Consider the following 18,468-nt stretch of genomic DNA (forward strand, 5'->3'; position numbering starts at 1 on the left):
CTTTTATAGTTGGTTTGCCTGCACTACTGTTACATGGTGTCATGCAGTTGTAGACCACAATAGCAGCTTTGATGTTGCATGTGAAACTCTATTGAATGTTTAAAAGGTTTGCTGCAGCTTTACCTGACAGCATACATGAACATACAGAGAAACACAGGTATAGAACATGAATATACAGAGAAACACAGGCATGAAACATTAATATACACAGAAAGACAGGCATGAAACATGAACTGATGAAGAAGTGCACATTCATTACTAAGCAAACAATTAATACACTAAATGAATGAGAAATAGACATCAAGAAAGCTGGGCTGGCTTGGTGAACTCAAAGATGAGTCCAGATATATGCCATGAGGCAGACAGAAGGCCACAGAGAGTATTGTTCTATGGTGGATAGAGGGCCAGAGAGATTATTGTTCTAGAGAAGACGGAGGGCCAGAGAGAGTATTGCTCTAGGGGAGACGGAGGGTCAGTGAGAGTATTGTTCTTGGGTGGATGGAGAGCCAGAGAGAGTATTGTTCTAGGGAAGATGGAGGTTCAGAGAGAGTATTGTTCTAGGGTAGACGGATGGCCAGCGAGAGTATTGTTCTATGGTGGAAGGAGGGTCAGAGATAGTTCTAGGGGAGACGGAGGGCCAGAGAGAGTATTGTTCTAGGGTAGACGGATGGCCAGAGAGAGTATTGTTCTATGGTGGACGTAGGGTCAGAGAGAGTATTGTTCTATGAATGAATGTTTCAATTTATATAGCGCCTTATCTAGATACCCAAGGCGCTTTACAATTGTTAACACAGTTACGTTACAGACAACCAATCACACACCGGCGAGAAGCGGCAGCGAATTGAGCACAGCGTACTCTCTGCAGGAAGGGGAGAGAGGACAGACCCTAGTGGCAGAGCACCATCCACCACTGGGCACACAAGCGCACACACATTCATGCACACACACTCAGACAACAACTTGTTTTTATTGAACAGAGAGAGACACAGACACACACTCAGGGAGAGACACAGACTCAGGGAAAATTTGTCTGGGACTGCCAATTTACCTAACCTCCATGTCTTTGGACTGTGGGAGGAAACCGGAGACCCCGGAGGAAACCCACGCAGAAACGGGGAGAACATGGAAACTCCACTCAGATAGGGACTTGAACCCAAGACCCCAGTGCTGAGAGGCAAACGTGCTAACCACCAAGCCACCATGCTGCCCAATGGTGGAAGGAGAGTCAGAGAGAGTTCTAGGGTAAACAGAAGGCCAGACAGAGTATTGTTCTAGGGTAGACGGAAGGCCAGAGAGAGTATTGTTCTAGGGTAGATGGAAGGCCAGAGAGAGTATTGTTCTAGGAAAGATGGAAGGCTAGAGAGAGTATTGTTCTAGGGAAGACGGAAGGCCAGAGAGAGTATTGTTCTAGGGGAGATGGAAGGCTAGAGAGAGTATTGTTCTAGGGGAGATGGAAGGCCAGAGAGAGTATTGTTCTAGGGGAGACGGAAGGCCAGAGAGAGTATTGTTCTAGGGGAGATGGAAGGCCAGAGAGAGTATTGTTCTAGGGGAGATGGAAGGCCAGAAGGCAGATAGAAGCAGATAGGACAGGAACTGACTGTAACAAAGTTGACGGATATGGGGACAAGTTAACCAAAAGGAGTTTGTGAATTGTGAATGAAAGTAGCAGTAACCGTAGAAAGCAAAAATAAGTCAATGATTTGATACTCTGGGAACAGATTTCCATGTATTGAGTACACATCTGGGTGAAGGTGTGATGTAAGAATTGTTTTGTAAGTATTGTATTGAGCCTTTATTGACCCTAAAATAATCAATTTTCTTGTAATGAAAGATTAAACTGAGCATATTTTTTGATAGTGTTTCACTTTGTTAGAGATAGATAATAGGGAGAAAAGAACAGTATATCAGTGAACAGGGGAGGAAGAAGGAGATGATCACTCTATTTATCTGCCTCCCCACAAACACATGCGCGCTCACACACACACACACACACACACACACACACACACACACACACACACACACACACACTTATTATGGTCCTACGAGAGACTTGATTTACTTTGGTTATGTTTTATTAGCTTATCCCTGAATAAACCTTCCGGTTTATTCATAGAGGATTTAGTTCGTCATCTTCAACACATATGCGCGCGTGCACGTGTGTGTGTTTTATTTATATTTAAGTCACTGTTTTTAGACATCAGCATCATAACAGACTTGTTTGTAGTTTCTTAGTATCTGTCCAATTCAATTGACTGAGGTGGTATTTACAGGACTGCTTGCTAACAGTGTCTGTCCGGTAATCACAGGGCCATCGTATGGACGATTATATGGAAGGAGGTATGAATGGATTTATCAGTCTGTTGTCAGTAACGAAAAGAAATGGACCCATGGCTATTACACAACCAGAAACCATGGAAGATTTCAAACAGCTTTGGATGATATAAATAATCCCTATTCTTTCACGTGTGTGTGTGCGTGTGTGAGCGAGAGAGACAGATAGAGAGAGAGACTTCGATATGGATCACCATATTACATATCCCATATTACTGTCTTATTATCTTGGTTAGGACTGATATTAATTTTGATTTCTGCTGCTGTATTATCATGCATGTGCACCATTGCCGTGGTCACATGGCCGTCCGTGTGAAAGTGCGGGTGTGTGTTTGAAACACAGTGTGTGTCATCTGAATGAGTGCGGATGTTCTCAGTGGGCTGTGTCATCTCAAGGATGACAGACATTATGGAGATTATCTTTGACCTGACAGCCACTGTTTGCGTTAGCCGCTAAAGGCTAATCACGAACAGTAGTTTTGCTCCTGTGTGATGTGTTATACAAGCTCATTCTCAGTAACACCCTTGATAACTTGGACAGAACAAAATGAGAGTACAGGTAAAACTCTGGATTTGCATGGGGAGCTGTTCTGGGAACAGTGTTGTTCTGTGATCCACTGTGCCTGTGCACCTCGTCTCAAGGATGACTTATCATGATTATATTCCACTGGGACACAATAGGATCCCCATTGATTTCTAGAATCAGCAGATTCAAGAAAAGAAAGTGAGAAAAAGAGTTGGGTGTTAGAATCAGCAAATATTCAGCACGGAAGCTGGTTGGAAACATTGGCTAGAACACTTGATACTCTGGCAGATTCTGTGTTAACTCCTCGTAGCTCTGGACAGGTCCTCACATACAGCAGGAATGGGCCAGTATGGAACAGGAAATTACACCTGCTGTCCTTAAAGGTGGACGTGGAGTCATATGGTAGGTGTATGAGGTCCGGGAGACCTGAGCGAGCGGAGAGAAAGTGATGAGAAAACTGTCCACATACCTCAAGGTGTGTTTGTGCCACTACAAATGATTTATGGTAAATTGATGAGGCTTGTCTATCAGTTTACTATGTGTAATCTTTCATTCAGGAATGTATTTATTTAGTTAGTTATAGAAAATATCTGTGTGTAATTATAAATGTATGTATAGAGTGCTAAGTACAGTGGGGAAAATAAGTATTTAGTCAGTCACCAATTGTGCAAGTTCTCCCACTTAAAAAGATGAGAGGCCTGTAATTGACATCATAGGTAGACCTCAACTATGAGAGACAAAATGTGAAAAAAATTTGAGAAAATCATTTTGTCTGACTTTTAAAGAATTTATTTGCAAATAATGGTGGAAAATAAGTATTTGGTCACCTACAAACAAGCAAGATTTCTGGCTGTCACAGACCTGTAACTTCTTTTTTAAGAGGCTCCTCTTTCCCCCACTCATTACCTGTATTAATGGCACCTGTTTGAAGTCGTCAACAGTATAAAAGACACCTGCCCACAACCTCAAACAGTCACACTCCAAACTCCACTATGGTGAAGACGAAAGAGCTGTCGGAGGACACCAGAAACCGAATTGTAGACCTGCACCAGGCTGGGAAGACTGAATCTGCAATAGGCAAGCAGCTTGGTGTGAAGAAATCTACTGTGGGAGCAATAATCAGAAAATGGAAGACCTACAAGACCACTACTAATCTCCCTCGATCTGGGGCTCCACGCAAGATCTCAGCCCGTGGGGTCAAAATGATCACAAGAACGGTGAGGAAAAATCCCAGAACCACAAGGGGGGATCTAGTGAATGACCTGCAGAAAGCTGGGACCAACGTTACAAAGGCTACCATCAGCAACACACTACGACGCCATGGACTCAGATCTTGCAGTGCCAGACGTGTCCCCCTGCTTAAGCCAGTCCATATCCAGGCACGTCTGAAGTTTGCTAGAAAGCATTTGGATGTTCCAGAAGAGTATTGGGAGAATGTCATATGGTCAGATGAAACCAAAGTAGAACTATTTGGTAAAAACACAACTTGTCGTGTTTGGAGGACAGTGAATGCTGAGTTGCATCCAAAGAACACCATACCAACTGTGAAGCATGGGGGTGGCAACATCATGCTTTGGGGCAGTTTCTCTGCAAAGGGACCAGGACGACTGGTCCGTGTACATGAAAGAATGAATGGGGTCATGTATTGTGAGATTTTGGGTCCAAACCTCCTTCCATCAGCAAGGACAATGAAGATGAAACGTGGCTGGGTCTTTCAGCATGACAATGATCCCAAGCACACTGCCAGGGCAACAAAGGAGTGGCTTCGTAAGAAACATTTCAAAGTCCTGGAGTGGCCTAGCCAGTCTCCTGATCTCAACCCCATCGAAAACCTTTGGAGGGAGTTAAAAGTCCGTGTTGCCCGCCGACAGCCCCAAAACATCACTGCTCTAGAAGAGATCTGCATGGAGGAATGGGCCAACATACCAGCAACAGTGTGTGCCAACCTTGTGAAGACTTACAGAAAATGTTTGACCTCTGTCATTGCCAACAGAGGATATACAACAAAGTATTGAGATGAACTTTTGTTATTGACCAAATGCTTATTTTCCACCATTATTTGCAAATAAATTCTTTAAAAGTCAGACAAAATGATTTTCTCAATTTTTTTTTCACATTTTGTCTCATAGTTGAGGTCTACCTATGATGTCAATTACCGGCCTCTCTCATCTTTTTAAGTGGGAGAACTTGCACAATTGGTAACTGACTAAATACTTATTTTCCCCACTGTATTCCTAACAGTAGAGAGCACAGATTAATCTTTCCAGTGTTTGTTGTTGTGCTAGCACTGGGCTCTCTGGACTTATTGTGAATGGAGCGTAGAGATAAAACTCTATTATAAAACTAGATTTTTTTTCATACATTTTGTAGTGATTTTCTTCATGATTTTTAAGATTATTATTTAGTAGAATTATTTACCTCATCTGTGGTTGCCTGAGAGAAAGAAATTTGAATCCAGCACCAGACCCAACCTCAGACATAATTCCCAAGGTCACTGTTACTAGCTAATCTGCACGATGGGAACCGTCACTGTTAGGGTTGAAATTAAAGGTGGAGATCAAGCTAAAGATCCCACACACATTCCTGGAGCGTCCCACTTCTAGCAAGAGGCAGAGAATAGGAGTGAGAGTGCGGGACGCATGCACACGCAGTAAAGCAGCGGGGGAAATCTGACCGTGCACACTGGACTCACATGCTATAATCATCTCTTCATCATCATGACTCATCCGCTTTAAGGCCGTCACACGTTTGTGTTCACACAGCCTTCTGTGCGTCACGTCATCTACTGTACCTTATCCTGCAGACCATAGCTGTTTTCCACAGAGATTAATTCAGCCAGTCCACTGGGAGGGGAGCACGAGCCTGGGTGTGATTGAGTAGCTGAGGAAACGTTGGCTGGTGTTTTGTCTTTGGCTCTGAGAGAGACGCTGCTGGTTCAGCATTGCTGCACGTGTGACTGCACAATCCCAATGAGGGGTGTCTTTGTAGATTCACTTCTGTGATATTTCCCAAAACATGGCGTGTTGAATATTTTCATTAAACTATGTGCGGTTTCACCATCAAGAATGATCATCAAATTAGATAACTTTGCACACAAACCTGTGTTACAATATAGATGAATACGAGTTTCATATGAATACGAGTTTCAAATTAGTGATTTCAGGAATTTGTATATCGCAGAATAAAAATAGCATTTTTCTCAAATACCAGTCACCATTTTATAGGTGTTAGCATATTACAGTATGATTCCTGTTTTCAGACACTCAGCAGCTCAAAGCCATTAGATTGATTGGTTGTTCCAGTGGAAGGCAAGTCAAGGATTTCTGGCCAGTGTGAGAGCACTGCATCTGTGTGTCAGAGACACAAGGCCGAAACCTTTACCAGGAATTACCTTGTGCTGTAACTCAACAAAATGTATACAGTGCCATGGGAATTACTGCCCTGTGTTCAGGGATATTTTTATGCTAGCAGTTATAAATGAGATGTCCAGTATAGACAACGATATGCTAGTGTAGTTATTTTGTCAATATTGCCACTACAATAGTTCTTACCATATTAAAACAAATTAGGGAGCTCTGAAGTTTATTTGGCTTTTTTTTTTAACCAAAATTGTTATTGTTGTTGTTATTATTATACATTATTATTGTACATTATTAATATGCCGATTAATATCTTTATCTTGACTACTTGCCCTGAGACCAGAAGATAAGTGAATCTTAACTGGGGCTGGCCAGAATACTTAAAATCAGATTGCTGAACACACCTAAATTTGTTCTGCAAAGTCTCAAGAGTTCTAATTTGTTTTATATATTCATTTTTAGCTGTGAGGTTTGTAAAAGTAATTGAATCATGAAAATGTCCTTTTAAAAATGTTTTGTGGACTACTTACAGCTAGTATGTTTTATATTTACTGTTTTACATTTTATGTATTTTATGTATTACTGACTTTTCTTTAATTCCATTAAAATCTAACCCTGCAATTAATTAGCAATATATTGTGCAGCTCTGAGTCTCACCACTCAGTGTGTCAGTCAGAGAATGGATTGCCTGTCAGATTATATAGACAGGAAATAATCCAGTTTAATCAGATGTTATTTAAGGTGCCCCCCCCCCCCCCCAACTGCCACACTTTAATTTTATTACAATCCATTAGCCAAAACAAGAAAGGCTTTTTATTTTTCATTTTAAGTGCATGACTGTCATCTTTATTGCTTATTTGTTTATTTTGTGTGTGCGTGTGCATGCGTGTGTGTGTGTGTGTGTGTGTGCGTGCACGTGTGCATGCACTTGTCTCTATTCCCAGTCTGGATACTGAGAGAATTTGTAATCTGTGTGATGTGGCAGAGCCAACAGGATTGGCTGAGCTGAGCTCTAAACCCGCCCCCTTTTAAACTCACTGGGCCTCCTGTGAACTTGGCATAATAAGACTGTGTGTTTGTTTTATTTATAGAATCACAGCTGCACATTAAAGATGAGCTAAAGGTGTCCCTATGACGTATACGCCCTTTACAGTACAAGGCGGCATCATTACATACTGTGCTGTAGTGCAATGAATTGGTTGTTTTTTATTCCTGGTCCTGTGGCTTGTGGAGCTCAGGTGAATGATTATAGCAACGGTTCTTACATTGATTACATAGCACTATTTATGTTCCACTGGCATTATATCTCATATATGACATTATATCTGACGTGTCTCAGACTATTGTACCACTTAGAATGGCAGTGTTCATTGATGTCATTTTTATGTCATTCAGCAGTTTAAAGTTCCTGGTATGGGATATTCAAGAAACAACCTCTGATTTAAAAAAAAAAACATTTTATTTAGCATATTGTGTTTATGGTGTTTATCTGAAGTTAAAAAAGTGTCTGTTTGGACAGCCATTGCTAAAGTTAGCTGACATTTGAAAAGTGTGGTTTGGGGGTTTGCATAAAACTTTGAAGTAACATATTGCATAATGCTTTGTGGCCTATGTTGGGGGATGGTAGAATGCACTCTGACATCAGTAACCCCACACACACCTTCCTCTGGTAATGTATTTGGATTACATGAGCAAGGCTGTTGCAAACATCCTCTGTAGAAAATAGCAAAGCAAATCGTGATTTTGAAAATAATTCTTCCGGAAACTCTGAGTGATGGGTATTCTGGTCAGAGGTCGTTTTTCTTTGAGAACTTGTTGTACATGTTTATTCCTTAGAGCTCTGTTAATCTGTTCCATCTGCTTTAATGGTTTACGGTCTATATCCAGCAGTCGCTGAAGGTGTTGACATTTGTAAGTTGAGAGTTTGTTATTCAAAGGAACACTTTTTCTCTTCTTTTACTGGGGTGTTGTATTTCATTATAACCCAGTGAAATCACTGAAACTAGGTTCATGTATTTTGAATTATTTATATAATCAATGCCCATTCCAATTTATTTCTACCTTGACCAATAAGGTTATAAATATTTGGGCTAAAATTGTTGTATTTACTAGAATGAAGAGAACATTATTTATTGGTCCATTTTTTTTTCAATACAGCATGCAATGTAAACTACAAATAAAACCTAATGTCATGATAAGATCTAAAAGACCACACATTCCTCTGAAATGAGGACGCACCAGCGCTGTAGTTAGCATTTTCATTAGACGGGTAATTAGACGTTTGCAAGTATTTGGTCTTTTCCTGGAGAGTTGTCAAATATAGCTGCCCCCCAGATGTGGATCCTTGAAAAAAACTCCATTCATTCTGAATAAGAGGAAAGGAAATTGTGTGCATGTTTAACTGAGTTGGAGGCAGAACTATTAAGATTCAGTTTAGAACTTTATGGGAGTGGTCTAGACACCAACAGACACTCAATGGATCTTTTAAAGTGCATTTTCAAAGTTAGATCTGGGATATATTATATACCGAGGTGGTCTGTGTAGTGACACTGGTTACTGTCACAGTAGTTCCATAACAAAGATAGTGGTCTTGTTTAAAACCAATTAACATGCTCAAACACAGCAATAGTGTTTTGTACTTCACTGTACTCATGACGTTTGTAATATGCTTGACTCCAATATACGTTGGCATCAGGATTTGGGTATCCAATACCTGCTACTGCATCTCATTGCACTAGTGGTTAAGTTAAGAATAATAGGTGAACTGTGAGCAAGTCATAGCTCTGTCAGAAAAGATATGGTTGAATCTGTTAGTTGAATCCAAGGTAAACGATAAAAAAACTCCCACCTACCATGAGTCACTTCCAGTGTGATTTGATGCTCCAGTGGTTTGAATGGAATGGTTCCTCGAATCACTTCATTATGAAGTGATGCACAAGAGGCTTGAATGGAATAGTGCCACACGGCGAAAAACACAGCAAAGCCTGTTGCCAGTACCAGTAAGGTGCCCAGATTACTAGAGAACCAGCCTGTGGCTAATGGTATCCCCCACTAAGTCGCTTCAAACTTTGTTGTTTTTTCTTTTTTTCTTTGTCCTCCCTCAGCTATTTGTTCAGTGTAAGCCAGGAGGTCTGCTGACGTGTCTGGTGTCATGCCATATCTACCGTACTGGCCTGGTGGCTCAAGCATTCAGACTGTTCAGAGATGCCTTTGCCAAAGGACCTTTTTTCAATACAGGTCAGCAGTTTGCTTGGACAGAGTGATGCAAAATTGACTGCACAAGAAAGAGGTCTCTCAACAGGCTCTTCCCAGGCTCTTCCCAGGCTCTTCCTTCATTTGTCAGCATTATTTCATTATTATTATTGTGTCATAACAATTTCCAATATCAGTGCGACCTGTAAAGGGTTTCCACACAGCATATGCTCCACTTTTAGGATGAGGTCATTAATGGGAGGTATGTGGGAGGTGTTTCATCAGCTCCAGGAAGAGCTGTAGAGAGAGCTACCAGCAGCAGGTCCCTGCTGTTGTCTGCAAGCGCCGTCACACTGACAGCCCTCACACGCTCAGCTGATGGTCAAGCATTAATCCCGGCCTTAGCATCTCTGCTACGCTAACTTCAGGGGTGATGCATTCAACCAACCACACTGAACCGTTTTTGCTCATTTTGAACTTTCTTTGCTTTTCCTCTTTGCTCTTTCAAGTAGAGATTAGATTTTGATGGCCTATGCATTGGTATAAATATTAGTGACTTAAAAATCACTAAATATTAGTGATTTAAAATTTAAATGATGCTTTGACCTCAGTGCTCCCATCCCATTATATAAATATGATAGTGGATTAGTGGGCTACGCACTCCATTCTCTGCATAAGTAACAAAACAAAAAAACATAAACATGACATTCTTTGATTGTTTTATGAGTGCAGCTTACAGTGTCAAAGTGTAATACTGTTCTGTCTTTAGCGTTTGATGCTGACGGCATTTGATGCAAGAAATATTACGTTGGAAATGTACAGTAGGGTAGCAGGCCAACTCTTGTTTAATTTTCCATCTTTACTCCAATGTTAAATGTCCCTATGAGTTCAACTTAGTAGAGTGTTTACCAGGGCTTTTGACTGATGGACAGTGTACACTCAGCGAAGTGAATCTTGAGTCCTTGAGAGTGTCTGCTAGAGAGAAACACATCCATCCTTCCCTGTCAAACCAAAAGAGCACGAGGAGAGAAAGGACTGAGTGTTATGAGGAGTTGATAGTGCAGATGTGGAACAGATGGGGTACATGGAGATTACTTTCAGGTTCTTGTGAATGAGACTTGGAGAAAATGGATCTTAGTGCTTGCGGAAACAGATTTTGTACACATTTGAGATTCATGGACTTGCAAGATCACTTAGACATGCAGTAACTAGGCCCAGCTCTGGTGCACTGGACACTTTTGTCTTCCTGATGCTTAAAGGATTGTCCGGGCCTCTTTTGTCCCGCGTTTCACCACGCCACTGTGATGATAAAGCCGTACCACTTTTCCTTCGACCCACTTTATGCTGCGTCCTGCTCGTGAACCCGCTTCGGGACGATGCCGAGTGAAGCACGCCCCCGTCAGGGCGTGGGCTCGTGTGGCTGTAGAGGTCATCAGCCACAGTGCACCTGTTGGGTCACATGGGGCGAGTCAGCCATGGCTTTATCAGAGCTGTACACCTCTGAGGTGGGAGACACGTGCTCCACGTTTTCATTTCCTGTCTGCAGCTGCAGCTTGGATCACTGTTTGGCTAATGATGAGATATAAAGAGTGTAGCATGTCCGTCATGTGGAAGGAAGTGCAGAAAGTTGCTCAGTAACTGTTTTTGCAGAAAACAAGCCTAAAAATCCATCTGTATTCATTAATAACACTTTATAATCTGCTTCTACAAATAATATTAATAATATTAATTACTATAGCCTACTGATTTACTAAGATGTTCTTAGGTAATCTGTGATGCTCCCAAATTAACCAGTTTCATTAAAACAAAGCTAATGAAGGTTGAACATTTCAGTCTTCATCTTTGCTAGTAAACATAAACTCCATAAAGGAGCAAACGGGGTCAGATATTCCTCTGAATCGGTTCTTCGTGGAAGAGGCTGAGATGAACGCAGTCTCTGTAGGCTTAGTGTAAGGTCTGAATGTTCTTACACTGGAACGTCTTGCAGCTCTATGATTTTTCTTGAACATTTAGTGTAACTTGTGCAGTCCGGGGTGAAGGAGGTGTACGTGCTGATGCGGTGGAAGAAGCCGAGCGTGCCCTTGAGACTGGGCGGCTGTATCTGAGTCTCAGTGGATGATGTTTATCTGTCTCCTGCATGGGCTATGGCAAAGATACCATCACTAAACAGAACAGTGAATAATGTGTTTCATAACAGTCGCGCTGAGCATGTGTGGGCACCAAGAGACTTTAGTAATAGAGATTTTAAAAAAGAAAAGAAGAAGACAAAAACTCTTTCAGTTCTCTCCTTGATGACATGAGCCCAGGCTGCTTAACGCTGATATGTATTCAGCTTCTTCTAAAGGCTTCGGTGTCAGATGGGCTGTAAACCGAACCTCCCATCTTCCTTCATTTGTGGTGTTTGCTGTGACGCGGAGTCGGTCTCTCTGCCCCAGATAGTCTCTGAGATGGGCCCTCCCAAAACTACAGGGCCCTGTAAGATGGTTCAGCTACAATGCAGCATTCCACAGAATTTACAGCATGTTGCTTTTAACCCCCACTGTTTTCCTCCATATCTCCTGAGCCCTCCAAATGGCCTTGTCTGTGTGTTTCTGCGCTTCATCTCGCGTCCTGATGGTGGACAGGCTGCCCTCGGCCCTCGTCTCTTGGCCCTTATGGTTACTCCTCCGTGACTTATTATTTTCAAAACCTTTAGCTGCACTTGTGCTGTATTCATAGTTCTGCATTGAAAGAATTAAAGGACATCATGGGTGTGTTTTTTGGCCTGGGTGGTGCCGGGCAGCGGGCATCAAGAGAGGTGTGTGTTTGACTTTCCTGATGTGATGAATCCTCTAGGGCCTCTATGAGACTCCTTCTCTTCTTCATGTATCAGATGTAAGCAAGGCATGTGTTTACAGCATGAAGGATTAACATTGTTGGCAGTGATTCAATGTGAGAGCATTTGTGTGTGTGTGTGTGTGTGTGTGTGTGTGTGTGTGTGTGTGTGTGTGTGTGTGTGTGGGCGTAGTTGGTGGTGGGGGTCAACCAAGCTGTGTGAGTTGGGCGTGGCTATGTGTGAGGCAGATCCATAATCTCTCATTTCCTCTCTTCTCTGTCAACACTGTCTTGTACACATTAACCCCTCTCTCTCATTTCCTGGTCTCTGCTCTCTCTCACTCTCCCAAAGGCGTTATGGCATTAAATCATTCTAATGATCAGAGAGAGAGAGTGTTCAAAGTCATACTCACCATCATTCCTTATATTGACTGACCTTTGCATTATAATATTTCCAAGAACCCCCTGAGTCGAGTTATTGTTTTGCCATAATAAAAAAAATCCTTAAAGTATGTTTCTAACCTTGAGCGAACATTCATCAAACCTCAAGTGGTTGACTCTGTGTGACGTGCAGAGAGAAATGGAGATTGAAATGGGGATTTGCTTTATTTTGTGTGCCAGATGGCTCTCCATGTCTGAGGAGGGCGTGGGGAAATGGTTAGTGAAGCTCATTAACTAGGTCCTCCTTCCTGTGGAGGCATTACTACTTCCACACTGGACACAGACTTCCACCTCAAACTGGTGTTTTCATAGATCAGTTCCTGGAAAGGGCTTAGGTGATTGCTTTCAAGGGAAAAATAATCTAAGATTTAGTGCAGAAACTGTAGTTGTCTTTAGTGTTGATTTGCAGTCTGTTATTACTCAGATGTTACTCGGGTAATTGTGGCTTGATTGCCTTGATAGACGCCTATTCCTCAATCTACTGTTGGTAGATTTCTTTCAATTTATCACTGTTATTTTGCAGTGTCACTGGGTAATATACATGTCAAAGCAAACACCTTGAATGTCATTTATTTAACACAAGATCATGCACCTCACCTATCTCACAATGATGTTGCCCTGTATAGCTTATCCTGGCTGAGAATTTAGTTATGTTCGCAAGGATACAAGATTGCTTTGCCATTTCTTTTTCACACAATACTTCAAGCGTTCAAACCTGTCTCCCACTAGTAGGTAATACCTCTGTTTGGCTACACAGTTTCTGATTGCTCATATATGTACAAATGAGAATTGTTGCTATATTTAGTCAGCCAGTCCTCCTGAACGCAGTTTAATGGTGTAGAACTGTCCTAGTTAGATAATTGTTATAAAGGAACATCTATTATTTCTAAAATGCAGTACTTTTGTACCACTCAGTAGCATGGAACAAGACATCTGCGTAGTGTCATTTAATAATACATGAACACCTTTGGTGATGTCTCTGATGGCCTGGGTTTGTCTCCACTGACCTTTCGGAGCTGTGCCTCTCTCTTCCACAGTGCCCTGCGTGCCTGGTCTGTGCTCTCTGAGGCTTGTGTGCGGTGTGGGGCAGTCACATGCATGCGCGTGACTGTGTGCAGTTTTGTCTGTGACTGTTGTTTCAGCCTTGTACTGAATGTCTCTCTTCTTTATCTCCAGGATTGAAAAAACGTACCCGGAAGGCCTTCGGCATCCGGAAGAAAGAGAAGGACACCGACTCTGCGTCAGTATTGCATGTTTTTCTTACTACTGTTCTGTTCAATTGTCCAAGAACTTAACAAAGCTCAGAATCTATGAGCACTAAATTAATTTTACTCCTGAGATCATAGTCCAGAGTTTTTGTAGGTTTGTTCCAGTTATGCATTTTGCATACCACTGTTCAACTGTGAGTAACTGTCCCTTAGAAGATACGAAACCATTGTCATAAACTAGCATACTGCAGGTAAAGAACGGAAGTGCCAAGAGTGAACGCTAAACTTCTCCAGTGGGTCTGCTGGGCCCCTAAAACCAGAAACGCTGTTTGCTGTGCCCCACAATTCTCCTGTCCACACCTGTGAGACAACACAGTCAGTAGTGCAGTGGACAGACACTGCTGGATCACTGATCTCGTCCTAACTGTAAGCTGCTTGTAAGTCTTTAATTGTGAAATGATTAGAGTAGTTGGTGGTGTCAAGCTTACTCAGGCCCTAGTCCCTAGAAGGCAGTGTCGGTGAGTTGGAAGAATGAACAACGACTAGTTTCTTTGTAGACTGTGTGTCTATGTGTATGCTTCTCTTGGAAATCGACCAAACTGGTGATGGAGTGCAAATTGCTGTAGCTCTTGAACTTGGAGAAATTGAGACTTATGTGTTAAGTGGTTAAAAATTCTCTCTCTGAGTATTTGTTTCTTTCTCATTCTCTCATCATAATGACTCACTCTCTCCATCTCTCTCCAACTCTCTCTATATATCTGTTTGGTTCTTTCTCTTTTTCTCAGGGGGTCACCAGACAGAGACGCAGGGGTAAGTACTTCTTCTACTCTTTCCAACTTTTATTTGAACACTGGAGGTTAAATGTTCCAATCTCATCAAGTATTCTGTACCCAAAGTCTTTAATGCTGTTACACTGTCGGATTTACAGTAAGTGGGCCCGAGTTCACATTAAGTACTTGTATAATCCGTGATGAGGCCAGAGAAGTGATATAATCACTCTGTTTTCACTCCATGTATCATGGAATAATACTGTAGAAGCAGAAAGAGTCCATACTACACACAGAACAAATCCTGAAAAACATGAAGTGGTAGAAAACCTAGTTTTAGCATTCCTTTAGGTTTCATACCTACTCTGAACTTATAGATTCTCCTGAAGTGCCTTCATGGTGGCCTAGATCATCTACTGTATGTCCATTGGAGGAATTATGCACTGTAAATGCTTTGATTTACTTATAGCCTCAAAAGAAGTCCAATGGGGCTCCTAATGGCTTCTACGGCGAGATTGACTGGGACCGTTATGTAAGTGCTTGGATTTGATTGCATTAATGGACATGACTAAAATGTGTCCAGTTATTTTGTCTCACTGAAATGTGAGAATGTTTTTGACTTTCCTGCGCGATCATTTTTTGACCATATAAATAAGAGATCAATGGTATTAATGATATATTAATGCTGTATGCTGCTGTTGATACCTTGAGTGCTCTCTGTTTTAGAACACTCCTATGGTGGATGAAGAAGGGTATAGCATAAGGCCAGATGAAGATGATGATATCCTGAAACCGCACCGCATGACCAATCATGTGAAAGGAATCCAATTGTCTATTTGAATCTTATTAGTTGGTGATGTCAAACTTATTGGTACACAATGTCTGTGAACTGTCAACCCACAAATGCTGGATATAGCTAACAAAAAAATAGCTTCTTGCTAGCATCCACTACTCGGCCTCATGGGTGTTGTGTTGGGTCCTTGTTTTTCCTTAACAACATCGCACCATCCCCTAAGGAAAAGGGACGCTTCTTCTCCTCCAGCGAATCAGAGGAAGAGGAAGACCACCGCAAAAAGTTCAAGATCAAGATCAAACCACTGCCTGCCGACAGTTCGGATTTTGTGGCTCCTTCGGTAGATGAATTAAAAGCCTCCATAGGCAACATAGCTCTGTCTCCCTCACCTCTGGTGAGTCCTGCCTATGTCGTCTATGTGCATCACTTTTCTTATGACCATTCCTCCCAGCTACAACTTTTGTTGTGTCTTTAATTTTTCCGGTTGTTTTTGTTCTTGTCTGTAACGCAGCCAATGTGTTCGTGATCATCCATGCCGCATATCCTGTGCGTGTTTTCTGTGGCGTGGCATAATCTGTTTTCCCGGCCTCTTAGGCTTAACGGCATACGGGAGTAATGTGCTGGGAGGAAACGGCTTTCTACGCTGGTCCCTGCTTAACGACCGAAACTCGAACAATGTTGCCAGAGCTTTTAAACTCCTCACCTCCCACATCACCTCCGTTACAGAGGCACATTCTGCTGGGAGACACAAGCCAGTGCTTGCTTGCTGTTGGCTGTGCGAACCGAAGTAATGCTCTGCTCTGCTGCCGGTGTTGCTCAGACCGGGCCGGTGCACACAGCAGTTTTTGTAACCAGTTACCTAATCGATGCACGTGCTCGTTCATTCGTGGGGCACACAAGGGCTAAACTGGGTTTACAAACTGGATTTGACTGCTTTGTAGTCCAAATTGGGAGCTACTAATGTGTGGATTGTAGATTGGTTGTAATCCTGAAGGCACTGAGCAACATTCTTTCATGTAAAAGCAGGAGTATATGTATATGTGTGTCTATCTTGGAGAAAGAAAGATGGAAACACACCTGTATGAACTCGGGTGTATAGGTTCATATATAGAACTATAGTGCATTTTAAAATGTGCCTTTGACTACAACCTAGATACGTGACTTCAACCTCACATTACATCAACAGGTTCTAACAGGAAGCTCTCATTAGGTATCCAATTATTATCTTGTCTGAAGAGCCTCAAAAGGCTGATGACAGTCTTTCCACTGTCTGTCTGACTCGGGTGAGGTGAACTTTAGGAGAGTGTCCTCTGTGCTGCAGTGAGACTGTACCAGTAGGCACTGAGGTAGATTCTCAGGTGTGCTGTCTGACTGCAGTGTCAGTGAAGTCTCCCTCAATAATTCAGTCTGGAAACTGGCACCTCTGACGCCACACGACACAACTGGGCAAGAAGCGCACAGATCAGCGTCCAAAATGTGCATGTCTGGACACTGAATTATTCACACACACACACACACACACACACGCACGTGCACACACACACGTACACATGCACATGTACACCCACACACACACACGTACACATAAACACATTCGCTATATAAAAGTCTATTTTTTCCAATAGAATTTCCCTTAGCTGTATAATAATATATAATGAATATAATACATAATATATATTATTTCTCTGTTTTATTTATATATATATATATACATTTTTTTAGTGCACATGTTTACATTTTAATGAGAATAGAGGCCAAAACCTGAATGGTTATTCATATTCCTATATATATATATATATATATATATATATATATATATATATATATATATATATATATATATAGGAATATGAATAACCATTCAGGTTTTGGCCTCTATTCTCATTAAAATGTAAACATGTGCACTAAAAAATGTTCTTTAAATACAAGCATTTTGGTATTTGTGTATATTTGTGCTGTTCAATGTATAAAAGAATAAACCAAAACAAACAAGCAAACAAACGGACAAAGAAAGAAACAGACATTGTGGCACTTTGTGTGAGGGCCGAAAATTCCCCACGCTGAGTTTCTCGGCTCTGGAACTCTCGGCATTCCGCATGCTCCCTGAATGAAGCACGACTCACACGCTCATCTGTATCATAGCAACCTACACTTACACTTGTAACCATGGTGATGGATTGCGCATAAAATCCATTGGGAAGACTGCGAAAGGGACCAAAGGTTAACGGGCCTGATGAACTAAACAATGCAGACCTCGCTCCCTCCTTCCGTCTAACGTTGACGCCCTGGTTGGGAGCACACTGGGGATTTGTGTGGGCTGTTGTGTTCTCTCGAGCACACGCCACTACCACAGTCAACTGAGACGAGCTCCCGTGCCAGTACACTGAGCCCGAGACCAAGGGACTGGCCTTGCTTTTCAGCTGAAACATGACACGATGGCCAGGGCTTTCCCATTATAGCACTCGAGCAAGCCGGGTGCCGGGTTGCAGAAGACGTTTGTGTTTTATTGATAAGGCCTGCTCTTCTTTGGGGGCTTTTATTTATGGTCATTGGCCCATGCAGTCTTCACATTTTGCAGTCACTTCCATTTTGTAACATTGGGGTTGGTGGGTGGGAGCTAGAACGCTTTTTGTTATTTATCCGTACACGTGAATGCACGCTGGAACGGCTGCCCGCTTGGGGCGTGCGTCCGCACTCGGGGACGTTGATACATTAACCCTCTCCCAGTTTCTGGTGGTTTGTGAAAGGAAAGTATCCGAGGAAGCAGTAAAACGCGGGATTGAATCCATCGGGTTTGAGTTGAACCAAACTCAGAGGCCCATTCACCAACAGTCAACTACCGTCATGATCATGCCAATGTTTGTCAATGCTTATAGTACAAACACCCTCTCTGTCTGCCTTTCCTCTCTCTAATGCTGGCCTCCACAGAAGAGTAGTCTGGTAAGCTCTTCACCTCCCTCTTTAGCTCCCTGCTTGGGAGTGTTGTATGCTCCCATTCCTACACTAGTATAAGTGAAGCACTTTGAGTTTGGAT

General features: G+C 42.2%; 1 protein-coding gene across 13 annotated transcripts in view; it reads left to right on the forward strand.

Moving 5' to 3' along the window:
• sgip1a (SH3GL interacting endocytic adaptor 1a) overlaps window positions 1–18,468 on the forward strand; it is a 51,119-nt gene that overhangs the window by 17,632 nt on the left and 15,019 nt on the right. For all 13 annotated transcript variants that reach the window (XM_077014970.1, XM_077014969.1, XM_077014958.1 and 10 more), the window contains 5 exons: window positions 13,843–13,906; window positions 14,660–14,684; window positions 15,111–15,173; window positions 15,368–15,422; window positions 15,647–15,828. In XM_077014970.1, the coding sequence (XP_076871085.1) occupies window positions 15,377–15,422; window positions 15,647–15,828 (228 nt within the window). In that variant the 5' untranslated portion in view covers window positions 13,843–13,906; window positions 14,660–14,684; window positions 15,111–15,173; window positions 15,368–15,376. The remainder of the gene's footprint in view (window positions 1–13,842; window positions 13,907–14,659; window positions 14,685–15,110; window positions 15,174–15,367; window positions 15,423–15,646; window positions 15,829–18,468) is intronic.

Source organism: Brachyhypopomus gauderio, chromosome 8 (genome assembly GCF_052324685.1).
Source record: "Brachyhypopomus gauderio isolate BG-103 chromosome 8, BGAUD_0.2, whole genome shotgun sequence".
In the NCBI taxonomy this organism is placed as follows: domain Eukaryota; kingdom Metazoa; phylum Chordata; class Actinopteri; order Gymnotiformes; family Hypopomidae; genus Brachyhypopomus; species Brachyhypopomus gauderio.